Genomic DNA, 25,336 nt, shown 5'->3' on the forward strand with positions numbered 1-25,336 from the left:
CGCAGGGGACAGTACAGGATGTCCCTCTGGATTCAGCATGTGTTTGAGATGGCAGGAGTCTTGGCAATCGGTACTGTGTTTCTCGGCCTGGGTCCACACCCGGCAGGACTGGGGCAAGTAGGTGAGGAGCGGGTGCCTGACGCTTCCAAAATCATACTACGGGACCATGACTCTGTGGTTGGAAATTGACAATAAAAGTGTGTAATCATAAAAGCATCCGTGTACCATTCATTTCTTTTTTTTTTTCCCATTCATTTCTTCATGCGACAAATAGCAGGGTTTCTGGGTTACCCGGTTACTGTCCGTAGGAGGACTTGCTACGGTGACCGAGAATCCCCTCCCGAGCTCACAAACTTAATTCCACTTGGAGACACAAAGCACTGTAAGCACCGGGTAGCAGCAAGTGCTACTTCTTTCAGGGTAACAGCTAGCCGCACTAACGAACTCCCCAAAATTTCAGACTCCAGACTAGGGCCAATGGCCCCTCTCCTTCCCAGGGCTTATTTCTGTAGCGATTAGATTTAACACATGTCTCGCCCACAAAACTGGAAGGTCCTGTTTGGGTTCCAAGCTTTTCCTGTCCCCCTGCCAAGCCTTCACACCAGCGGACCACCTCCACCTGTCAAGTCAAGGGCCTCCTCAGAGTGGCCCTACTCAGACGTCCCGGTGCCCGAGTTTCCTGCCAGCCACTCTGCCCGCCGTTTTCGTGTGATTTTGCACTCAACTCCAGAGTCTTGGGTTTGTTGAATGATTCACTTGCATGCTGTCTGCCCCAAGGACAATGTAAGCTTCTTGGGGGCAAGACCTCCCATCTCTCTCGCTCCTGCTCTCGTCCCACTGCCCAGAATCGTGCCTGGCACACAGTAGGTGGTCATTAAAAACCCCAATGAATGAGTCATTCGGCCTCTATGGCTCAAACTTCTCATCACTCATCAGAACCCATACCAACCCTCCATCTCACGAGGGCTCCTCTGGGACGGCGCAGGTTACCTTTACAAAGTAGTAAGAGTGTGAAACTGGATCTACGCATGTACTGATAAATGAAGAGGTACTTCGAACTTACTGTGTGCCAGGTGAGTAACTCTGTGGACTTCAGCTTCGAGGTCACGGTTTTCCCACCTTGATGTGGCTTGGGGAGTAGGGATCTGGAAGCTTCCGGCCACATCCCATCTGAGGCAAAAAGCACTAACTATCCACTGTTCCCTTTCTTCCTCTGGAGAGCCCAGCTTTATCCCAAGGGGCAGGGGGCTCCTGAAGTAAGACAAAAAGAGCAGAAGGGAAGTTGCTGGGGGTTAAGGTGTCTGGGAAAGCTCTTTATAGAATAATGACTCCTTTTGCACCCCACCCCCTCCTCCTCTTCCATCCTGCTTGCACAGGGCACAGGGTTGAATTTCCAGCAGGGCTGAGGCTAGCCCTAGTGTGCCTTTGTTATAATTAGAAAAAGACTTCCACTGTGAGTAGTCAATTAGAAAACAGCTCCTGTGGGCAGAAGCCTGCCTGTGGGTGCTGGGCCTGGCTTGGCAAGCAAAGCACAGGCTGGGTTTCAGTTCCCATTCAGTCCCCTGGCTGGGAGCGTCGAGCAGTACACGAACTACACAACTGTCCATGGCAGCCCTGATTTTGGACTAGGAGGCAACCTTAAGAATGGAAAGCGCTTGCTGAAGTCAGGCCCTTCAGAAGGGTGGAGTTCCTGTACCAACCTTGGAAGACCTTCCTCCTAACTTCTTTTTTTTTTTTTTTTAAGTAGTTTTAATAATTTATTTGGAATTCACTTCAAAGTTACATAAAAGTTGCAAAAACTATACAAAGAACTCCCCTTCATCCACACTGGCCTAGTGTTACCCTTCCTCCCCTTCTGCCCTCCCTCCCCCTCTTTCCCTAAGTAGATACACACTTATTGCTACTGTTTCTTTCTGAATCGCTTGATAGCAGCTGGCAAAATCATTCTTACCGTGCCTACATACTCTGGCATGAGTGTCCCCAACGCAAGGACAGGATCTGCCAAAGCACCTCTGACTTCTTCAGTAAAACCTCAAACTCCCATCCAGAAGTCAGTTCAGTTTTCGGTTGTAACTAATCACCTCTAATTCTAACGGCCACTCTCTTTATCCCGAGGACTCGCACAGGGCGTGGGAACAATTACACAGAGCCGGGCTTGCTGTTTCGCCCAAGCTGGCCCGTGCTCCCTGCCCCGACCACAGGGGTCCCTCTCCGATTCCACACACGTGCCAACCAGCTCTCAGCATCGGGACTTTTTTTCCGCCAACTGTGGTGAAATTCACTTAACAAAATGCACCATTTTATTTGTTCATTTCACGGACAGAGAGCACAAGCAGCGGGAGCAGTAGAAGGAAAGGGAGAAGCAGACTCGCCGCTGAGCAGAGAGCCTGATGCAGGGCTCCATCCCAGGACCCTCGGATCGTGACCAGAGCCGAAGTCAGATGCTTAATGACTGAGTCACCCAGGTGCCCCCAAAATGCACCATTTTGAAATGAAGAGTTCAGGGACATTTAATAAGCTCACACTTTCATCGCCCCAGAAAGAAGCCCTATGCCCACGAGGCGGTCATTCCTCATGTCCGCACTCCCCAGCAGCTCCTCGCCCCCACCACCATGGACTGGTGAGTCTACAGATTTCTGTCTTCCAGACACTTCGTATAAACGGGAACCATGCTACTTTGCAGCTGTTGTTCCTTGCCCCCCGCATGCTTTTCCCTCCTCCGACCTTGACACATCCCTTAGGAATTCCCTTCACCAGAGCTTCCTTAGGCAGCCTTCCTGGGGCCTCCTGGAGGTCAGGCCCTCCCCAACTCTCACACTCTTTCAGAAACTTGCACACACACCCCCCACCCCGCCGCCCCCGGAAGTGGCCCTTAGCGGTTTTCACAATTTCAGTTCCTCTGTGTGGTTATTTCATTCCTGCTTCCTAGAGTTCATTTACAAAGCTGATTAGGCAAGAACATGCCAGCCTTATTTGTCCCTGGATGCAAGGGCCTAGCCCAGAATCGGGCACCTAGTAGGGAGGTGTGCAACAATTTTGTGTTCACTGAGTAGCTGAATGAGGGACAGACTGAGAGCCCTTTGCAGAGAGGCCCCTCCTTGTCTCCTCGGGGTTGGTGACCTGGTGGGGGCAGAGGTCCCCACCTTGAGCCGAACGGCCCCACCCGGTCCCCTCCCCGGGGCCTCCCACACGTCCATATATGGACGCAATCAGGACCCCTGCAGCCTGGGTGGGGGGGGGTCTGTGACGTCCAGGCCTCTGTGACCTCACAATGTCCTGGGCCGCCCCCCGTGTCTATAAGAGGCACAGGAGTCGGCCCCGGGCTCACAGCCCACGAAGTTCCACCTGCCCACAGGTTGGCTGGCTCAACCAAGGAGGTCCCTCTGCTCTGAGCATCCGGGCCGGTTCCATCCAGCACCATGGCCAGATACATATGCTGCCGTAGCCACAGCCGGAGCAGATGCCGCCGCCGGAGACGCAGATGCCGCAGACGGAGGAGGCGGTGCTGTCGGAGGCGGAGAAGGAGAGGTGAAGGGGCCCAGTGGGGAGCTGAGGGGGAGCCGGGTGGGTGGGGGAGGTCCCTGCCGTGCGGAACCTCCGTCTGTCCCCCTGACCTGTCCCCCTGGCCTTGTCCCCCACGCCACGCCCCACAGTGTGCTGCCGTCGCTACACGGTGTTGAGATGTCAGAGAAGATGAACGCAAAGAAACCGCTCCACCGCACCCCTGCCTGCCGTGCCACCAGCCGCCAAGACCCTCCTGCCGCCTCATGAACATGCCACCGGCCCAATGACATGAACAGGAGCCTGCTAACGAACAATGCCGCCTGTCAATAAACGATGAAAAATCATTCTCGCCTCTTTGCCTTGAGGGGGCTGGAGGGAGGGCTGAGGGGAAGAGGGTTCACGAGTGCCAGCGGTCGGTCGGCTCTTGGTCCAAACTCTGCCCTCTGTTCTGGTCACTGCATCTTACCCCTCCGCCTGCCCCCGTGTCCCCTCCATAACCACCCCTTTGGGAGCCCTAACCCCGGGGTGGGGGGTGGCACAGGAGCTGGGTCCTCTCCCCAGCGGTGCTCCATGGCTTCCTGGGGACAGCTTCTTGACATGGGCCAGAGAAATGGGCTCAGGGCTGGCTCCCCGCCCCCAGAGAACCAAGGAAACCTTTACCAGCTCAAGCTCTGGTTCTGGTTCTTGTCCATATCCCACTACTTCCCCCACGTGCCCACCTCGGTTTCTTTCCTGCACTGAAAATACCTCCCCAGTGGAGGAAACTAGGTGACTGTCCCACCTCGCCTGCCCACCTGTCCGCTCCTCCCACGGGCCGCACATGAGCCGTGGAGATGGTTCAAGAGACTCCTGGACACTTTTGGAGTCAAGTGGACCTCCGCCTGTCGATTACAATCCTTACATGGTGACAGAGCCCAGCCCACAGGGCAACTCCTCAGGGACCAGGAGTTCAGGGGCTGTGTCCTAAAGTGACAGGGCTCCTTAGCACCTCAGAAACATCCCTGGCCATGACTTCCCTTTTATGAAACATCACGGGTTCATCACACTAGGGTCTCGCATTGACCTTGCAAGACAGGAATAGATGACAAGAGAACCCGCTTGCGTGACCCCAATCACTAGATGGCTTCTAGGACGGCTGGGCCCAGGCACCCCCTCCCCACTCCCCTGCAGCCGAGCAGACTGTTGTAAGTAGATCAAGCTCCACCACCCGTCTCGGTGGTGGATATCCCTTCGTACTAACAGGTGCCAATCTCAGGGGCACTAGTAGCCACTGAGCAATACTAGGGTGAAATTAACAAACTACCACACACTTCATTGCTGAAAACACAAATTTATTCAGTTTTGCAGGACAGGATTCCGAAATGGCTTGAAATCAAGGTGTGGGCAGGGCTGTGTTTCTCCGAGGGAGTATAATCGGTGTCCTTGCCCAGATCCCGGAGATCCGCTGTGTTCTCTGGCTCACAGCCCCCGTGTGACCCCAGTGGACCCACCCGCACACATAAGGGAACCTCCACGGGAGAGACGCCTCATTCCGTCGCCCCAATTCTGATTCTGGATTTTAATGGGCTCATCAAAGGACCTTGAGGCCCAGGTGACAAGAGGCACAGTGACCTTGAGCGAGTCACATGACCTCCCCCATGCCTGTCTTCCGGAAAAGAGGAATTGCAGAAGGAGCGCACGTATGGAAAGTCCCTGACCAAGCGCCTGGCCCTACAGTGACGTGTGAGGGGACTGGTCAGGCCAGGGTGAGGACAATGGTGGGGTGGGGCCCCTGAGTCATAGTGGGGGGCCCCCTTTATATACAAGGCCCCAAAGAGCTGCCCGGCAAACCAGTCCAACGTTAACAGCAGGAGCAGGCGAGCAGGCCTCAGCCCTCCTCCCCCACCCCCACGGCCAGCTGCAGCCTCAGCCTAAGCCCCCCGCCCCACCAGCACGATGGTCCGCTGCCATGCACTGAACCCGAGTGAGCGTTCGCAGCAGGGGCAGGGCCAGGGGCAGCAGGGGGAGAGGCAGCAGCAAGAGGGCCAGGAGCTAGCGCAGGCGCAGGCACAGGAGCAGACAGTGAACCAGGAGAATGTCCCCGTGGAAGGAAGGACCCACAGGGACCGACATCACTACAGGCACAGGCACTGCTCCCGGAGACGGCGGTACAGGGTCCACAGGCAGCGGCGACGCTCCTGCTGCAGGAGGTGCCAGAGATGGGCTTGCAGGCGCAGGAGGCACCGCAGAAGTCTGGCGGGTCCCCGCCCCGGGTGCGCCCCACCCCTGGGGACACCCTCTCCCCGCCGCCACCGCCACCACAGAGCCCAATCCCCACGGCCTGGTAACCTGAACTCTTTCCCAAAAGGCTCCAGGAAGGTTGGGAGGAGGAGATACAGAAGGCGGCACTAAGCCTCCCTGGGGCCATTGAAGCCCCGGGTGGGATTTCAGGAAAAGTCACCCACCAAAGCACCATCTTGTGAGGCCACAGCCTTCCCCCTGATGCCGGATGCCACCAGAGCCCACCTCTGGACTAAAATGAGCAAAAGCCATCTGCCAAATAAAGCTTGAGATAATAAACTTGGCTGTCAGAGTCTCCTCTTTGTCGACTAAACCCCGTACCCTGCTGGCAGGTCGCCCCGTGACACTGTGGGTGCCCTCAGTGGGTGATGGGTTCCCTCCATCACCCAGAGCCACGGTTTCCTGCTGAGCCTCGCTATTCCACCTTCATGACTATTCGGGGGTGCTGGGCAGCTGGGTAAAGTATGAATTGTACCGAGATGGACAGCAGGTCTGGCATGCTCCAGCAGCATGGAGGGAACCAAAGCCCCTTGCTGGACGGAATGGGCCTGGTACACTATCCGAGGTCCTGCATTACCACACACAAATTTTAAGGCCCTGTCAGCAGGCCATGCTCTCTCTGGAGGCTCCAGGACAGAACCCGTTCCTGCCCCTGCAGTGAAGCTCCTCTTAGTGTTCTAATCTCTGCTTCTGCGAGCACACTGCCCTCCTGTGTGAAATCCCGAATCCCTCTGCTGTGAGTACATTAAGGGCCCACCCAGATAAGCCAGGCCGGTCTCCCCACCTCAAGAGCCCTGGAGAGTCATTTATTCAGCTGACCATGGCCACCAAGGATTGGGGGCAGAAAATTTGCTGGAAACCAAAGTGCTGACAAAGCATCCCTGCCATGCTGAAATTGTGTAGTACGGGTGTGTGTCAGGAGACCTGTGATCCCCAAACAGGAGTTACTAGGAGTTTCTTTAGTTTTCCAGGAGCATGACTTATACATAGAGGACGGGTTTTCAGTACACCTGCGTAGCCTCCCCCACCAGCCCCTGGTCAAGAAACCAGACATTTCCAGCCCCGCCCCTCCCTTGTGCCAACTCCCCCAAAAGTAGTCACTCTTCTGACCCATCTTCACGTACTGTCAACAGCCCCCTTGAGCTGGGTATTTCTGGAATGTGGGAAGGAGTCTGTGGGCTCTCCTGCTTCTGGAAGTTCTACCCCAACTGTTATCCCAGCTAAAAGGGGAACTTTTGCCAGCACACATGAGGCCTGGAAGAGGAGGGAACGTGGCCAGGCTGGCTTGGAATCCTCTTTCCCAGCCTGCAGGTGGTGGGAGCTCAGGGGGGCTGCTGGTGGTCAGGGTTTGAGGCAGGTGTTGGCCCCGGACTCAGGTATCAAAGGGTGGGGGTGGGGACTCCAGGGGCCCCTTTGTGAGGTCATCGCCTTGCCTGCTGTTCTCACAGCCCCTGCACTCCCCCACCTCAGTGGCCTTCCTGCCCAGTCTGGAGAGGCAGCCAGAGCGGGCAATGGGTTCCCGTTGTGCCAAGCTCAGCACAGGCCACAGCCGGGGCCACGAATCGTCCATGAAGAAACTCGTGGCCTGCGTGAGTCAGGATAACTTCTCCTTGTCATCTGAGGGTGAGGAAGAGGAGGAGGGAGAGGAGGAGGAGGAGGAGGAGGAAGAAGAAGAGCTCCCGGTACAGGGCAAGGTGCTGCTAATGGAATCTGAGCGGCAGGAGGAGGAGAGCACCGAAGAAGATCCTGTGGCCCAGCAGAGCCCCAAGCCTGAGCAGACGCGCTCCTGACCCACGACGGTGGCCCAGGGAGAGGGGCTTGCCACTGCTCCAGTGAGAAGAACTTTCAGAAAAGAGTCAATAAAAAGTCTCCGAGGGCTTTAGCTCTCCTGTGGTGGCCGTGCATTTGTGTGTGTCTGCGGGGGGGCCTAAGGGGCAGGAGTCCGTGACTCCCGTTCCAGAGTTTCAGCCACAAGTTTTCATGCGGCCCACCCCCATGACTCATCGGCCTCCTTCCCCTGCTTCAGGGGCTGGGGAATGTGGCAGCCCCAGCTGGGAGTCCACCAGTTCTCTCTGTGGGGGGGGTGGGGGGTGGGGGAGGACGAAGAGTCCTGAGTCTGGGCAGATGCAGGTGGGAAGCACCCAGCGGCCCAGTGAGCTTGGGAGCACCACAGACCCAGGCTCCAATTTCTTTCTGCTAGCCGTGTGACCTTAAGCAAGCCACTGTCTGAGCCTCAGCCTGCCCACCCTGTTGAAGGCTGAGATTGACCGCTGCCTCGCAGGTTAGTCATTTGGGAGAAGTAACCACGAGGTAGGGGGGATCAGGCCCTGCACACCAGAAGTGCTGCTGGTGCCCCTCGGGGCCCTGGTCTGGAATCAGAGCACAGGGAGGGGACTCAAGTGCTCTGCTACCAACCTCAGTCAAGGGGACAGCCTGGGCCACAGCCTGCCCCCCGCCAGAGGCTCGCTCCTGCCTTTATCAAGGGGTCTAGCTGCCTCGGCCCTCATCACAGCAACGGGCAGCCAGAATCCAGAGACACGATGGGGCCCTGCATCCACTCACTCTGGCCTTCGAGAAGCCTCAGACTGTGTCTGTGGCCCATCCTTCCCCAGCTACCTTGACTGTCCCTTTCCCCAAAAGGAAGGACAAATGCCTTCTCTGTCCCCAGGCCTTCCCCCGGTGTCCCAACCACCAGCCACCTGGGCCTGAGGAGGATCCTGATCAGGGCTGCTGGGGAGAGGGGTGCAGGGGACACAGTGTTTCCAGAAGAGCCTCAGTTTCTTGGGGAGCTGTACGCGAGGGTAGAGAGGGCCCTGAGTTACTCCAAGAGGAGGCTGCCCTGAGGTCTGCGGCAGGTGGGGGGCAGGCGGCTGAAGGAAGAGGCCCGGCTGTGGCTCGGCGGGTCGGAGTGCCCACGCAGTCATTTGCCAGCAATGGTGGAGCCCCTGCTGTAAGCCAGGCACGACGGGCCCTGAGATCAACAAAACACTGTCTCTGTCCCACTGTGCTCTGGAGGGTGGGGATACGGGCAGTCTGCTGCGGTGGGTGGTAGCAGGGTGGGGAGCGGGAGAGTAGGGGGGGGTGGGGGCGACGGGCAAAGACCCAGAGAGGGTCTTCACAGAGTGGCCCAGCTGCGATCCCCCAACCGGCCCCATGGAGCCCACACAAGGCCAAGCCATTGGAACAGAGCCACACGCACCTTCCGTGATCCCCACGGGTCCCTTTGTGACTGAAAGGAGGGAATGGAACGGGCCAGACCTGGGTGTGAATCCTGGCTCTGCCCCCTGACGAGCTGGTCACTCACCTTCTCTGCGCCTCCTTCCCCTTGGTAAGATCTAATCATCACACCTGCCTCCCGGATGCACGTGTCTTTTACAGCTGCTAGAACAAACGATCACCATTTTGGTAGTTTAAGGCAAGGGGAATGTATCCTGACCCAGTCTTGGAGGCCAGAAGTGGGAAATCAAGGCAGGTCCCCGCTTTCTCTGGAGGTCCTAGGGGAGAATCCTTCCTGCCTGGTCCCCCTCACGGTGGCCCCGGGGCCTACCTTGGTTTATGGCCATGTCACTCTAATCTCTGCCTCTGCCCCCACGTGGGCTTTCTCCCCGTGTCTTGTCTCTCATAGGGACACTTGTCACTGGATTTGGGGTCCACCTGGATAATCGGGGATGCTCTTGAGATCTTGAATTACATCTGCAAAGATCCTTCTTCCAAATACTCTCCCTGTGAGGCTTCAGGGGCCGGGACACAGATGTATCTTTGGGGGCCGCCCATGCAGCCACCCACACAGAGGTCCTAGGAGGCTTGAGGCCTGAGCTGCTGAGACAGGGTGGGGCCCGGGGCCAGCCACACAGGAAGTGCTCCGATGGTGAGACCAGTGTTCACCACGACCGATGGGGAGTGCTTACTACTGACCGACAACAAAAGTAGATCGTAGCAAAGCCTCACAGCAAGAGGCAAAGTTGTGCATGAACGAGAGAAGTAGAGGCCGGCTGGGGGAGGCGAGAGGGAGTCCCATGGCAGGGGAAAAGTGGGAGGTACTAGCCGAGTGGCCAAGAGCTGAGCCCTTGTAAAGGCTTTGGCCAAGGAGTGGGGAGAGGTGGGCGGCCGCAGTCGGAGCACTGGCAGCTCCGATGGGGCCATGTGCAAACGCAGGTGTGGGCTTTCTGCTCCAGAAGCTGGGAGGTCTGAGTGGGGCCAGGGTGGTTCCAGCTGTACGGCAGGTCTCCACCAGCAAGGAGGGGAGCAGGGTGGGTAGGCGGGAATCAGGAGAAAGGCAGGCTTGCGGTGGTGTCCTGGGGCTCGCCGGACACCTCAGGCTCAGAAAAACTCCGTGAAGGAAGGAATGCCGTCTTTTTGTTGGATAAGGAAACCGAGCCTTGAAAACCAAAATACTCTACCCACAATTGCCCATCAGTGCAAACTGGAGTTGGGGCTGAGCTCTAAATCCTCTCGCTTTAAATCTTGCTGGGGAGGCGAGTTCACCAGACCATCCATCAGTCTGCCAGTGACTGCTGTCCAGCCCACTCAAGGTCCACCTACCCAGCCACCTGGCTGACCCACGGCTTCCACGCCGCATGCGGGGAGAAAGGAGACGCACTGGGGGTGCTTAGACAAAGGGTATTGGGCTCTTTCTGGGGGCTGGCCACAAGCCAACCGCTGGACGTTGCTTCTCTCATTTAAATCATCCCATGGGCTAGGAGCCAGGTGCTCTTATTGCCCCGTTCTACAGAGACAGGGGACCGGGGACATGGAGAGGTGAACACCCAGGTGAGCAAGCAGAGGAAAGGAAGCAGATCTGGGACGTGGGCCCAGCGCCATCTGGCCCAAGGGTCCCTACTTTTAACCGGCAGATGGGACTCCCCCAGACTGCCCCTGCAAGCAGCCCCGCCCTGGGATTTGTCCCAGCCCGGCCGCATCTGTTACACCCCCCCTGGCCTGTGCCATCACAATCAGCCCCGACTATATAACCAGGGGCCGCCGGGGCCTCTGCCAAGCTGGGTGTGCTGCAAGAGGAGGGGGAGGCGGCCTCTGCCCCTCCCAGCGTGGCCTCCCATGGACACCAAGACGCAGAGCCTTCCCAACACCCACACCCAGCCCCATAGCAACTCTCGGCCCCAGAGCCACACCTGCGGCCCGTGCACCTGCAGCTCCCACTGCCAAGCCTGCGGCCAGAGCTGCGGCCGGAGCCAGAGCTGCAGCCGGAGCCGGAGCTCCAGCCAGAGCCCCACGGGCCGCCAGGGCCAGAGCCCGTACCCCAGCCCGCCACCGAGGCGCCAGAAACACACCATGTACTCCCACCACCGTCCCCCGCGGCCCACCGCCCACTCCTGCAGCTACTCCAAGAACAGAAAGAATTTGGAAGGAAAGGTGAACAAGAGGAAGGTGGCCAAGAGGAGCCAGCAGGTGTATAAAACAAAGAGACGGAGCTCAGGTAACCTCAGGCAAGCCAGAGGGGAAGGGCTGCGGGGCTGCCCTCCCCACCCCCAGGCAAGGGGGAGCCGCCCAGCAGGACCGGAGGGGTAGTGAGGCGAGGGCTGCGTGAGCGCAGAGCCAGCAGGAGGGAGGGTGACCAGGGAGAAGTTGTAACGATGTCCAGGGACTAGTTCTTGATGGGATGGATGGGTTGCCAGGGAGACCAGCTAAGGGACGCCTGTAGCTGCGAGAAGCAGCTGGATGGGGAAGTCCTCAGGGAACGTTGGTTGGGACGGGTGATGGAGGGTTTGGTGGTTGCTTGGGAGGGAGGGAGGGATGAAATGTATCCGCTGAATGACTAGAAGGCAGAATGGATGTTGCGTGGCCGCGTAAACCGGACGCACGCTCTCGCGGGCTAACAGAGGCATCCGCTGAAGCCATGGGGTTGCCATCGGACTGGCTGGATACGGTAAGAAGCTGGACTGGTTGGACGCTGAGGGCTAATGGAGGATGGAGGAGTTGGTTAAGCAGTGGCTGCCTAAGCGGGTTGATGATGGGGTCAGAGGACAGGTTAACGGGTAGACGAGATGACCGGACAGCTGCATGCGTGAATACACCAGCGGAGGGAAGCCTGGATGTCTGGACCGTTTAGTAGTGAGGTCGTGTTGGACAAATGCATGGGCTGGGGGAGATGGTGAAAGGGAGGGTGATGAATGGGAGAAATGGATGGGGTTACGGATGCTCATTTGGATCCTGACAGTCTACGCTCCAGCCACACACCCCGTATTTGGTCACAGACGAGCAGTCCAAAACCCAAAGGAGGAAGTGAATGTGCGAAGTGTTCCACTATATTAAAGGTTCCTTTCCTGTTCCCATCCCTCAGGGCGGAAATACAACTGAGACGGCCCTCCCCCCACCCCGTGGCTCGTTCCTGTGTTGGTTTCACCCAAATGAGAAATGCCATCCCGTGCGGAATGCTAGAAGGAAGCCCACCTTCGTGCAGGAACGTGTCCCTACAGGAATTTCTATGCAACACTGATTAAAGCGTGTACACTGGAGACTATTGCTTGCGTGGGCATTTTGATTTCACTAAAGGGGTCACGTGTTTGGGGACCTGGAGTAGAAGCTGGAAGCAGGGGAGAGGCGGGGTAAGGAGCAAGGGTGAGGCTTGTGATGGGAATGGACTGGATGGGAATGTGCATTTTGTTGGGAGTCCAGACCACCCCGAGTTTGAATCCTGGCTCCTGGCTCCCTGCCGTGACGCTAGGCTGCTGATGAACCCCCCCAGTTCCAACGATCTTATACTAAGGGAACAAGTATGTTGGGCGCCGTGCTAGGCTCTGGGAACCCAGAGGGTACACAAGGCCCAGTCCACAGAAAGACACACAGACATGGAAACCCAAGATCTGCTAATCACAGTCATCAAGAGGAGGGGGTGGGGAGGCCATGCCGTGCAGAACCACTGTGGACGTGAGGGAAGAACTTTCCGGGCCCAAAGCAAGAGCCTGTGCTAAGGACGGAGAGGAAGAGCTTCAAGTGTTCCTGCATGGGATCTGCAGGTGGTGGGACAGGGGGCGGCGGAGTGCCAGGCAGGGGCCAGGCCACGCAGGGATTTGCACGGGGAGCTGGGCCATTACATTTGGTGTGAGAAGCCCCAGGAGAGTCCTAAAATGGGACAAGAAAAGGGTTCCCTGTGCTTTTAGAGGTGGTGTTAGCTGCTGTGTGGAGACTGGATTATAGGGCACAAGACATGGGAAAGACGAGCCGTTGGCAGCGTGGGGCCAGGAGAAGGAACGGAGGCCTGGACAGGAGCACTGAAATCAGGAGAAAACCGCAGTCTTCCCATCTGTAAAATGGGTACTCTGGTTGGATGGCAGGCAGGGGTCAAAGAGGTGGTGGTTGTGAGTGATATGAAGGCTGGGGGTTCTGCGTGCGGTAGGTACTTTGCAATTAATATGGCCTGGAGTACCAGACGGTAGGAATGGCTAGGGTCTCATGTAAATCACCTTCCAACCCAGAAACCTCTTGGCGTCAGACCCAAGTTCCCAGCTGAGGGAACTCAAAATCCCTCGAGACACCCCTCACGCCTAACATCATGCCGGACACAGGGATCCTTGGGATCTCCTTCTGTGTTTCATGTGGCATTTGGGCTAATGGAACGGGGTGGAACATGGGGAGGTGGGCATGTGGAAATGACGGGGGTGTCTGCAGTGGAGGAAAAGGGGCCGGACGCGGAGCCTCTGGGGAAGGCGGTCCTTCCACCACGTATCAACCTGAAACTACTCTCCTGCCGGAGGTCAGTTACAGGGAGTGTAACTCAAGCTCTGATGCCTGTGCCCCAGGTGGCAGCAGGAAGTGCAGGGTCTCCTGAGAGCTCTGCTGTGTGACCTCTGCAAGGCATTTTCCCTCTCTGTGCCCCTCTCTCGTCTCCCAAGGTGTCACTGCGGAGTGGGGGGCGGGGATTCCCTGAGATGATGCATGGGGCCTGGGTCTGGCCCACAGTCTGGGGTTCCTGGGTCCCTCTCCTCCCCTCACAGCAGGGAAACGTTCCAAGTGGGCATCACGTACCGATGGGAGGACGTGGGGACGGGCCCAAGCAGGCTGGGGAAATTACCCTGCTCTGAGCACCTATCAGGCACCAGATGCTTTGACACCAATGTTTCCACTGAATCCACACACCTCAGAAAGCAGCAGTGCTCCCGCTTTAGAAGAAGCAGCTGAGATTCAGAGGTCAAACAGATTGATAAGGTCAGCTGGAGGGCAGGTCTGAGGTCAGACATTCATGCTTTGCCCCAAACCACCCTGTTTCCTAATAAAAATGGGAGGCCGAGGGGCATCTGAGTGGCTCAGTCAGTTAAAAGCCTCTGACTCCTGACTTCAGCTCATTTTCAGGGTCGTGAGTTCAAGCCCCATGCAGGCTCCATGCCAGCATAGAGCCTACTTATGAAAAATAATGAATGAATGAAAATGCAGATTATGCCAGGATCGCCACTGACACCTCAAGAGTTTGGGGAGCACAATTTAAGGGAGCGGGTAGACACTAAAGGTCAGAAGATAAGGTCAGGGACTTTAAGCCCTGCTCATCAAAGGACCTCCCTATTCCCTGAAGAGTGTCCTTCGATGATCTGATCACTGAAGGCAGGAGATCCTCTACTGTGGATAGGATCTCTGTAATAGAGGAAGTCAACTGGAAAGCAAGACGGGCTGGGTCGCATGGACCCACTCTTACCCCACTCAGCAAAAAGTGGCACAAACCAACACTCAGCAAAAAGTGGCACAAACACACACAGATCACCACCAGTCCCATAGACAAAGAAATGGCCCTTCCAGCCCACTCCGACACCGAGAGCTAGGTTTACATACGGACTCCTAAACACACACACACACACACGCCCCTCTACACACGCACCCCTCTTACATGCCTCCCCACACACACTGAAACACACGCCAGCCGGCGCTCACAGACACACAACCCCCTCTCGCAGTCAGTCACCTGATGACAAGAGGAAAAACATCAAACCACAGATTTATTCTTTCACTTGCTTGGTTTCGGGTGGGGAGGCAAGAGTTTGGGGGCAAGTCTGCTGGAAACCCAAATTCAGGAAACAGAAACAGAGGCTAAATGTAGCCACAGGGAGGCTGTGTAGAGTCTGTCATTGAGGGGGGGTGGGGGCGGAGCATGGCCCAGCCTCGTCTGTGGTGGGACCAACAGTCGGCCCCACTGCACTGGGGGGAGAGGCTGCCATTCCCAAGGGCCCATGTGGTCACTCAGGAGACCCAGCGGTCCTGGGACAGATGGGAGCAGATCTGGAGAGGCTGCGGATCCTGGGTCAGAAGCCCATCTAAGGAACATTCGGGAGGAAAAACAGCTCCTGCTCTTCCGCCCTACAAAGCCAGATTCCATTCCCGGCTCCCTCCCTCGCTGGGTGACCCCAGGCCTGTCTCTCAACCTCTCTGAGCCTTATTTGCATCTCACGCTCTGTGAAGAGGCCTAGGGGGCCCCTGGGCCTTGACTGCTCTGTTCCCAGCACTTAGTAGGGTGCCTGGTACGTAGGAGGAACTCCGTGAACTCAAAGAATGAGCAGGCATGAAAACAAGAGGGAGAGGCCCACTCATGGGTTGCAGCAAGGGAAGCAGATCCTGTCATGGGGCCGCGGAGGGGGGAAGTGTGCCCAGGCACGGTGGCGGGGAAACAAGAGGGGTCTATTAACACTAAAAGTGTGCAGAGTGTTGGGGCGCCTGGGCGACGCCACCGGTCAACTCTTGATTTCCGCTCAGGTCACGATCTTGGGGTGGTGGGATCGAGCCCTGGGGAAGGTTCCTCATGGAGTATGGAGCCTGCGTGGGGTTCTCCGTCTCCCTCTCCCTCTGCCTCCCTGCACCCCCAACGCTCACACATGCCCACTCTTTCTCTTAAAAAATAAATAAAAGGGTACAAGTGTTTCTCACACACAGGTGCCAAGAGCCCAAAGGTGTCCATCCACAGGGACAGCTGTGTGAACACAGCTGGGTGGGCGAGGAACACCCGCCCCGTTTTTTCAAAACGATGGGGGTTGATCTGTGTCCAGATCACCAGCGGGGGGGAGGGAAAAGCAACACAGAGAAGGATGTATCATTTACATACAAGTCCCCGCAGAGTAACACTGTAGTTTCATGGAGCGAATGCAGCTCCATGAGTGCGGGGGTTGGCAGGGGGATCGGGAAGCAGAGGCCAGGCTGGTGCCCGCGGTTAGTCAGGGGAGGGGAAGTGCTTTCATTCTCTCCTACAAGGAAATGAAAAAGTAAAACAGGGAGGAAAAAAAGCAATGAGCTTCCGTGAGGTATCCAGTAGGGGCTCAGCAAAGCTTTGCTGACTCTGAAAAGAGAACCGTGAGCGTAATGTTGTTGATCAGCTCTGCTACTGCAGGCCTTGCTGGCTCAGACAAGGGGGCCCAGGAGGTGCTCCCCAGAGGGGCTCATCACTGCAGGGTAGGGAAAGGCCAAGGCCAGTGCATGGCCGTCCCCCAGCCGGGCCTCTGCCGCACCGTGGCCGCCTCTCTAGCCACCGGCCACTCAGGTCCTCCAATGGGTGTCTCCGGGCCTTTGCTTGTGCTGTGCTCGGCCAGGAACACACTCCTTCTGGCCCCTTGGCCGAGACCCGCTTGTTCTTTAAAATTCAGAGCGAAGGGGGCGCCTGGGTGGCTCAGCGGGTTAAAGCCTCTGCCTTCGGCCCAGGTCATGATCCCAGGGTCCTGGGATCAAGCCCCGCATGGGGCTCTCTGCTCAGTGCAGAGCCTGCTTCTCTCTCTCTCTCTGCCTGCCTCTCTGCCTACTTGTGTTCTCTGTCAAATAAATAAATAAAATCTTAAAAAAAAAAAAATTCAGAGCCAAGGATCACCTCCTTCCAGAGCCTGCTCAGGGTCCTGCCAGCCTAGCTGGGGACCTCTTCGGTGCCTGCTGACGAGCCCCCTGCCGGTCCCTGTGTGCCCCGAAACGAGATACCTCCACAACCCTTGAACGGGGTTGGATGTCATGTGTCTAGTTTCCTAGCTTTTCTGCCCTCTGTCAACTGCCGTTGCTTCTTGCGGTCAGCGGCTCGCACTTACGGGGTACGATAGGGCGGGAACCAGATCGGCTTATCCGAATGGTGGGTAAACACAGAACGAGTAGGCTTCGAGCAAGGTCCGGAGGGATTTACTGATGAAAACGGCGCTGGGCCTGCCAAGCTTGGAGCGTGTGGAGAGTGTGCTCTTGTGGCCGCCCCATTAAGTCCACCTGCCTGAAGGCAGAGCCATGGTGGGAGTGGTGGGGGCAGCCAGGGCCTACAAGTGGGTCTGTCCGGACTTCACAGCCCGGGCTCTCCGAATTCCCCTCTCCGGCTCCTCCGCTGTTCTCACGATGCTGCTTAATACTGATGGCACGTGACCTCTGACCCATCTCTTTCTTCACCGGTGACATGCTGGAAGGTTCTCATCCAGTCTCCCTAGGACCAGGAGCCATCCTATCTATCATCACTTTGGAGTCAACACTCCTGGCCGTCCGGCCTCCTCTGTCCTAAGGAAGAACTTTCTCCTCCGACTCAAGGCGGCACACACCTTCCCCCGGATGCACAGTCACTCCCGCTGATGGGTCGCACGGGCCCAGGTTCTACCCCAGACAACAAGGCAGGCTCTTCAGCCAGAGGCCTCTGAGAGGTTCTCGGCCTCCCCAAAACACCTGATCCAAGTTCCACCCAAGCCACGCTCTCTCCTATAGTTGTCCCAACTGTCCCTGGGAACCAGCGTCGCATCCATCTTGGGAGATTGTGTGGTGACACCCCGGCGGGTCAGGGACAGTTGTGAGGTGTGCCCAAGGCCTCTACCGTGAGTCACTGTGGCTCAAGACCCAGCTCTCTGGAAGGTCAATAGCCAGGGGGCTCTTTCCACACCTAATCCTATAGTATTTTCCAGGTCTTAAGGACTGTCTCCAGCTCTTGTTGCCTCTCAGCAAGGCCCTGCCTGATGGACTGGACCTCTACCAACCTCTATGCCTCACCCCTGCACTCACCCCCTTGCTCTCTACAACAGTGTCTCATGCCTCTCTCTGGTCCTCAGGCATGCCTGTTGTTCCTACCACAGGCCCTTTGCACGAGCTGCTTTCTCTGCTTGCAGTCTTCTTCAGCCTGTCTTTAGAAAAACTCTGTCACCATCCAAAAGACCTTTTCTGACTGCCTGATCTCATGCCTGCACCAAGCTCACAAATCCCTTTCTCCGTGGTTAATTCCCCCACAGTACTGGCCATAATCCAGAACAATCATGTGAGCTCGTGGCCTTCTCTACGCTTGAAGACCCCTGAGTTCCCAGCACCTGGCAGACAGGAGGCACCCAGCAAATCCCTGTGGAATCAATATTAAAGGAGGAAAATATGCATTCTTACCCCCATCTTGCTCAGGAGAAAACTGAGGCACAGAGAAATTAAGAAGCTTGCCTCTGGCTGCATGCTTGTTAAGGGACCGATTTAAACCCAGCCCTGTTGCTCAAGGCTCCCTGGGGGCACAGATTCCCCTGGGAAGCTCGGCAGCCCCACATGTTAGAGGCAGCCAGGACAGAGAAGCAGGGAACAGAGACAATTTCAGGATTGCATGTCCTGGCCAGTACTGGCTTTTCCCAGCAGAACTGCCAAAGCAGGAACGAGAAACCAAAAAACCAAGCCATGTGTGCCAGGATCTGGATTCCCCACAGCAGCTGGCTGGGCCCCTCACTTCTAGGCTGCCCAGAGGGGAGGAGGACCACCCCGCATATCAGACTGCAGATGGCTGATGGTCCCAACTGCCCTATGACAAGTTGCCTGTGCTAAGTCCTTGCTCTGTGCCTGACACTCTGCTTTGGGCTCTATATGCTTTGCTGCTCGGTGCAGTACAAAACTTCCAGGGATTGTTCTGCATATGGGGCAGATAGGGCCCAGAGAGGGCAAGCTGTTTCCCTAAGGTCCCACAGCTGGGAAGCAGTGGGCATAGAGTCCAAATGCAGCCCACTCTTGCAAGCCTGGTACCCGTCCAGGGAGAGGCAGCTGGTCTTCAATCAGCATATTTCCTTTTTCTTTTTGGCGTCTGGATGCGGTTTCATTCTGAACTCAGGGCTTCAGAAAATGAAACCAAAGCCAGAGTAACTAACTGTCACTGCTGGTGGTGAGGAGAACCCACGTGTGTTCGGCGACATGCACCTGACTCACCATGGCTTTCACAAGCAGAAAGCTGGTCAGCTGGGAGAAGGGGGACACTGTACAGGCAAAGTCACGGACAGGCAAAGTCACGGATACTCGGAGATGGACTCAGAGCCACAAAGGGTGAGGTGGAGGCTTGGATGCCGAGACCCAGGGCCTCCTCAAGCTCATGAACAAAAAGGGAACCCAGCAGAGCTATCCCCACTCCCCCTCCCAAGGCAGCCTCCGGATGCAAATTAATCTTTAATTTTTTTTGGCATCTACGGTTTTTTTCTAGCAGACAGACCAGGATTTGAGATCACCATGACTTGGGGGGAGGGAGTTTACAGCACAGGAGATGAGGGCGAATGCTTTAGAGCTTTCTGACATCCTAGCTAGGGATCTCTCAGCTCTGTCCCTTCTGAGCTGTGTGCGCCCAGGCAAGGAACTCCCCTTCGGAGCCTCAGTTTCTCTATCTGTAAAATGGACAGAGAAGATCATTGTGCCAATCCAGTGATCTAAGTACTCTACAGCATTTAGCACACAGTAAAGGCAACGAAGGAGGGGGGGGGGTGGGAGTGTGGCGTTGAGAAGGGGGCCCCATCCCCATGAGAAGTGGTGACTCTCCCATGTAGCCATGGTCGCTGTCAATGGGGGTTATGGGGGTTGGGGGGCATACGGACGGTTAGCTATTATGGATTGCCCTCTGCCCAGAGGCCTGCGGAGGAGACGGGCTGGCAGGAAGACAAGTCTTGCAGGAGCCAGCCCGGCCTGCTGGCCTCCTCTGGGCCTGGACCACTGCCCCCAGCTCCAGTGCGGGGGAGGTGCTACCCTTCCCCCCTGCCAGCATCCAGGGGCCTGGTTTACCCCCACGAAACTCTGCCCATGCCTTCTCCAGCCTGTGCACCTAGGGACAGGGCTTTTAGAATGGGCCCGGGATATGAAGCCACATGTATAAGGGCTCCAGCACGCTGCCACGCTCACTCGCACCCTCGGAGGCACAACAGCCAGAGCAGACCCCTGCCGAAGGCTTACTTTAACTAGTGGCTGATCTAAGCCCTTGACCCAGAATTGCTCACTTTAATCCCTGCCCCAGGAAGAAGGTTTTTTTCTGTATCACAGAGGGAGAAACCAAGGTGGGGTGGTGGTAATCACCTGTTCAGAGTCACAGGACTAGAGAGGTGTATGCCTGGTCCAGGTAGCCTGGATCCAAGACCTGGGTTTTAACCACTACCTTCTATTTTATTCATCACCCACCACAGCAAGAGCTCTGGCTCTTGACCAGAGCTGAGCACCTGACCGCGGACACACGCACGCCGGTCAATCCCCTCTCCCACCACCCTGCAAACCAGAGCACGCACGCACCCCCCCTCCCCAATCACACTCAACCCAGGACAACGACATCAATGACCGAAGCCAGCTGCCAACATGCACCCAGGGAGCTGATGGGGTCCTAAGCAAGGTGGCTCTGGGTCACCCCCTGACGTTCAAGAGGAAACACAGGCAGTCTGGGGCCAGGGAAGGAACGCGCCAAGAAGGCAGGCTAGGCTGGAGGGTCTGGCAACCATCAGGACTTCCGAGAGGCTTGGGCTGCAGTCTGAGAGCAGCCCCTAGAGGGCAGTGTGTGTCGGCGAGAAGCTGCTGGCCAAGCCCCCAGCCTGGCCTGTCTTCTGTGTAACCCCGGGTGATTCCGAGACTCCTAACCCCAGCCCTTTTGTTCTGTCTTTCCTTCAAAAATACACATACCAGCCAAGCACCTAAGGCATGCCTTGCCACGACAGACAGGGCCACGGGATCACACGCTCAAATGTACGAATTATTGCCAGCACCTTTAAGTCTCCCGGGTCCCAAGCCACAGGTATGAATGCCAGGTGGGGACAGATACTTAACCTGGCAGCGGAAGGGGGACTCTATAAGGTGGGGGTTGGGGGAAAGGAGGGCAGGCCAGGAAAAGTCAAAGTACGTTTGTGGAATCATCACATCCATGAACTGTCTTTTCACTGGGCTCCAAAGTGCGTTTGGAGGGGCCCAGCCATTCCTCTCCCCAAAATAAGAGAGGAGGGCACCGTCGTCCAGAGCTCCCCAACTGCCAGTCGCTGCAGATCACAGCCCCTCCCCAGGGCCTCAGTTTCCCCAGCTGCTCTCCGGCAGGGAGCGCGAGCCAAGACCGCTGGGGACCTTGACGGCCCCGCCCGGTTTCCGAGGAACTCGGATCCGCAGTCTAGGCGCCCTTCTCGTGCCGCCGAAGGGTTCCTCCGAAGCCTGTGGTCAGGCCACCGCTTCCTGGGAAGCCCAAGCCAAGACCAGGGACAGCGAGCGACAGGCTAGAAGGGGTGCGGGGGCAGCCGCCTGAGCGTTTAGGGCTGCGGGGATGCGGGGCGCAGGCGGCTGTGTGTGCAGCCCCGAGGGGTCCGGCGTCGCAGGCAGGACCCCAGTCGGGTGGGGAGGGGTCTGACTCGAGGAGAACAGAGGCCAGAGGAGCTACGGGAGACGGGTGCTGAGGCACCTGGAGGGCGGAGGAGAGGGGGTGTCTGCAGCTTGCCTGCAGAAGTCTCCCACCCAGGAGAGTAGTCGGGGCACAGGTGGGGGGCTCCAGGTGCGGCGGGGGCATCGCGGAGAGAAAGCGGGTCCAGGGGCGGGACCAGAGCCCTTGAAGAAGAGGGTCCTAGGACGACTGTGAGGCTGGATCAGGGGAGGAAGGGGCCCCCGGAAAGGGTCCCCAAGTGTATGCAAAAAGACCAGCTCATGCAGCCCGAGCGCCGCGCCACCGCGGAAAAAGAAACCGAAAGTGGCGCGGAAGGGCGGAGCCTGATAGGGGTGGAGCCTAAAGGGGGCGGGACCGCCAGCGCTGGCGGGCCACCCCTCCCGGCCAGTTTAAAAGACTGGTGCAGGGGCGGGCGCGGAGCAGAGCGAGCTGCGGCCGTGGCAGCTGCACGGCTCCCGGCCCCGGAGCATGCGCGAGAGCCGCCCCGGAGCCCCCCGCCGCCCCGCCCGCGGCGCCCCGCGCCCCGCCGCCAGGTGAGCCCGGCACTAGGCAAAGAAGCGGGAGGGAGAGGGGAGGACCAGACAGCCCAGGACACAAGAAAGGACGGCCGGGGGTCGGGCGGGCCTCGGGGGCTGCGTGATGGGGTCGCGGCCGCCACGCCCCTGGCCCCCGGCGGCCCCACCCTGGCAGCCCCCCGCGCGCGGGGTTCCCGCAGCGCAGCTTCTCTGTCTTCGCCCAGTCGTTCGGACGAGGCGCCAGTCCCCGGCCTGGCCAGCAGGCGGCGGCCGTGGGGCGGCGAGCCGAGGGCTGGGTGGCCGGAGTCGGGGCACGTTTCTCCCCGCACCTCTCTCCACGCCCCCCTCTTACCCAAACTCCGAGCGAGCCGCCGGCGGACTCCGCCCCGGCCGGGCTCCCGGCCCCGCTCCCGGAGGGCTCCGCGGACCGGGAGGCCCCTTTTCTGGGTGAGCCCGCGAAGGCTCCCGGCGGCCGCGCCGACTCGGTCCTGCGCCCTCGGCCCTTTCGGGTCGGCTCCCCCGGACCCGGGCCCGCCCAGCCTCGCGGCTCACCGCCCGTGTCTCCCCCCAGCGCACCCCCGGACGCTATGGCCCACCCCTCCGGCTGGCCCCGCGTGTAGGATGGTAGCACACAACCAGGTGGCAGCCGACAATGCAATCTCCACGGCAGCAGAGTCCCGACGGCGGCCAGAGCCTTCCTCGTCTTCGTCCTCGTCCTCGTCCTCGGCGGCGCCCGCGGCCCCCGCGCGCCCGCGGCCCTCCCCGGCGGCCCAAGCCCCGGCCCCCGGCGACACACACTTCCGCACGTTCCGCTCGCACGCAGACTACCGGCGCATCACCCGGGCCAGCGCGCTGCTCGACGCCTGCGGCTTCTACTGGGGGCCCCTGAGCGTGCACGGGGCGCACGAGCGGCTGCGCGCCGAGCCCGTGGGCACCTTCCTGGTGCGCGACAGCCGCCAGCGGAACTGCTTCTTCGCCCTCAGCGTGAAGATGGCCTCGGGCCCCACGAGCATCCGCGTGCACTTCCAGGCCGGCCGCTTCCACCTGGACGGCAGCCGCGAGAGCTTCGACTGCCTCTTCGAGCTGCTGGAGCACTACGTGGCGGCGCCGCGTCGCATGCTCGGGGCCCCGCTGCGCCAGCGCCGCGTGCGGCCGCTGCAGGAGCTGTGTCGCCAGCGCATCGTGGCCACCGTGGGCCGCGAGAACCTGGCGCGCATCCCCCTCAACCCGGTCCTGCGCGACTATTTGAGCTCCTTCCCCTTCCAGATCTGACTGGCCGCGCACGCAGCATTAACTCGAGCACCTTGTTATTATTTTGTATTATTATTATTTCCCTGGAACCACGTGGGTGCCCTCCCCACCCAGGTTGGAGGGAGCCGGGGCGTGGGGGCGAGGCGCCTCCCCCTCTCCCCCGCAGACAAGGCTGCAGACCCCTCCCCATCTCTTGGGAGGGTGCCCCTCCTCCTGGTGCTCCCTCTGGGTCCCCCCTGGTTGTTGTAGCAGCTTAACTGTATCTGGGGCCAGGACCTGAATTTGCACCTCCTACCTCTTCATGTTTACATATACCCAGTATTTTTGCACAAACCAGGGGTTGGGGGAGGGTCTCTGGCTTTATTTTTCTGCTGTGCAGAATCCTATTTTATATTTTTTACAGCCAGTTTAGGTAATAAACTTTGTTATGAAAGTTTTTTTTTTTTAAAGAAAAAAAAAAAGTTTCCAGCGTATGTGCTTGGTTCAGGAGATTCCCTTGGTTGTGAGGGGGTCCAGGGCGGAGGGGTCCTCCATGGGACCTGCCTCATTTTTTACAGATGAGAAAAACCAAGGCAAGGGTCCATTTGCCCGTGTCAGAGACAACACTGGGGCCTTTTTTGGCCATCCACCCAGAATGTGTTTGAAATGGATGACAGAGAGGAAACTTCTTTCATTCTGTGACCACAGCACCTTCCAGGAAGAAGGTGGGGGGGGGGGGGCTTGATGAGTTTTTGGAAGGAGAAGTGGCGCATTCTGAAACCGGCGTGGAGAGAGACAGATTTCAGAGGGTGGGATGGGGCTCGAGGGCTGGGCCTGACTTCATTCCTTCCTGTCCCCTTCTCTCCGGGTACTTTCTGGTAAGCACAACACTTGGAGCCCAAAGAACGCTTTGCGGTCTGTGGTGGCAGGAGGGCCCTGCAAGCGGCTGTGGGCAATTCCCTTTGCTTCTCAGGGCCTCAGTGTCTACCTCTAAAATGGGTTTGCTGGAGGAGGTGCTTGCCCGGCAACAGGGAGGAGGGGAAGCTCTCGGGAGGGGAGACCGGCCACAGGACACAGGGGGGCTGGCCCACGTCGCCAGAAAGTGCCCAGGACATGGGCTCTATGGCTACTCCCCGGTCCGTGGCCTGACAGGTCAGCCACGCTGGCGACCCGGGAGGGGGGGAGTGGGGTGGCTGGGCGGCCACACTGGGTGAACTGACTCACTTTCGGGTTTGGGGTGAAACAGCCTCACGGACAAGTTGCAGTTCATTTTTAGAAGTTGGCCTGGCCCTAGGCAGCCTTGGACATGCTGATGATGGAGTGTCCTAATATTTAATAATACCCTTTCAGGCTTGAAAGTACAACATAAAATTAACGTTATCGAGAACTGGAACAGCCCAGGCCTGTCTGGGGGATTAAATAGGTTCCAGGCCTCAAGGTTAAGGACGGCTGGGAGAGATTTAGGATCTCCGAGAGCTCTGGCAATTGCATCCTTGAAGAAGGTGGGGTGGCGGGGAAGGAGGTGACGTCTTCTCTCTGGGCCTCTAAGGAACCACCGCTTTTCTCTTGACCACCTCCCTGCCCTTTGTTCACTGCTGTGCGGATCAAGCCCCGTCCTTCTGCTGACTTTCCCGGTCTCACCCTCCCCAACCCCCTCCGCTTGGGTAGTGCCGGGAGAAACACGGAGAGGTCGGAGAAGGCACTGCCTGGGCACCCGGCAGACCCTTAGTGAGCACTTACTGTGTGCGGGGCTCCTGTGCTACCTTCTTTAATCTTCCCAGCCCGCCTGCGAGTTAGAAACCGCTCTCCCATTTTGCAGACAGGACAACTGACACTCACGAGAGGCAAAGCAGGGCACACGATAAGTGGTGAAACCAGATTTTCGAAATTTGGTACTGTTCCGGAGGCTGGGTACCACTGGGCAACACAGCCTCCCAGCGAGGGCCTAAGGCGGAGCAGGCACCCCCATTGATAAACCGCATTATTCTGCAGAAGCCGTTCCAGCCCCTAGAACCTATATGGAAACACTCAACCTTTCCCTCTCCGCCAGCCTTAGGATCCGGGTACTGCTAACATTCCCATTTCACAGATGAGGAAACAGGTCCTTGTCTAAAGAGAAACAAAGTTGTCTGCAATATTTTCAGGCCTCTTTCATCCTTCTTAGAAAAGTTTTAAAAATTAACATCCTCACAGCACAAACCCATTCCCCTTAAAAACCTGGAGCAGGATGGCTAGGAATAAAGGCCCC

The 25,336-nt window shown here is 58.0% G+C and overlaps 3 protein-coding genes and 1 long non-coding RNA gene across 4 annotated transcripts; all 4 read left to right on the forward strand.

The window, feature by feature from the left end:
• Window positions 1-3,021: 3,021 nt before the first annotated feature.
• LOC101690719 lies at window positions 3,022-3,848 on the forward strand. The gene is made up of 2 exons (XR_199255.3): window positions 3,022-3,528; window positions 3,654-3,848. It is a non-coding gene; the product is annotated as an uncharacterized LOC101690719 (long non-coding RNA).
• Window positions 3,849-7,213: 3,365 nt separating this feature from the next.
• On the forward strand, window positions 7,214-7,672 carry PRM3 (protamine 3). The gene has a single exon (XM_013055143.2). It carries the CDS (start codon window positions 7,296-7,298, stop codon window positions 7,572-7,574), a length of 279 nt encoding a protein of 92 aa, XP_012910597.1. The 5' UTR covers window positions 7,214-7,295; the 3' UTR covers window positions 7,575-7,672.
• Window positions 7,673-10,767: 3,095 nt separating this feature from the next.
• Window positions 10,768-12,262, forward strand: TNP2 (transition protein 2). The gene is made up of 2 exons (XM_013055142.2): window positions 10,768-11,218; window positions 12,083-12,262. Exons 1-2 carry the CDS (start codon window positions 10,840-10,842, stop codon window positions 12,097-12,099), a joined length of 396 nt encoding a protein of 131 aa, XP_012910596.1. The 5' UTR covers window positions 10,768-10,839; the 3' UTR covers window positions 12,100-12,262.
• Window positions 12,263-21,741: 9,479 nt separating this feature from the next.
• On the forward strand, window positions 21,742-23,542 carry SOCS1 (suppressor of cytokine signaling 1). The gene is made up of 2 exons (XM_004750373.3): window positions 21,742-21,876; window positions 22,430-23,542. Exon 2 carries the CDS (start codon window positions 22,480-22,482, stop codon window positions 23,128-23,130), a length of 651 nt encoding a protein of 216 aa, XP_004750430.1. The 5' UTR covers window positions 21,742-21,876; window positions 22,430-22,479; the 3' UTR covers window positions 23,131-23,542.
• Window positions 23,543-25,336: the final 1,794 nt, after the last annotated feature.

The sequence above is a fragment of the Mustela putorius genome, unplaced genomic scaffold, assembly GCF_011764305.1.
Source record: "Mustela putorius furo isolate JIRA1106 unplaced genomic scaffold, ASM1176430v1.1 tig00004007_pilon_pilon_pilon, whole genome shotgun sequence".
Classification (NCBI taxonomy): Eukaryota; Metazoa; Chordata; class Mammalia; order Carnivora; family Mustelidae; genus Mustela; species Mustela putorius.

Bases quoted from the DNA above. Each gene is read 5' to 3' on its own strand.
- PRM3 (XM_013055143.2), top strand. From the start codon at position 7,296: ATGGGTTCCCGTTGTGCCAAGCTCAGCACAGGCCACAGCCGGGGCCAC.
- TNP2 (XM_013055142.2), top strand. From the start codon at position 10,840: ATGGACACCAAGACGCAGAGCCTTCCCAACACCCACACCCAGCCCCAT.
- SOCS1 (XM_004750373.3), top strand. From the start codon at position 22,480: ATGGTAGCACACAACCAGGTGGCAGCCGACAATGCAATCTCCACGGCA.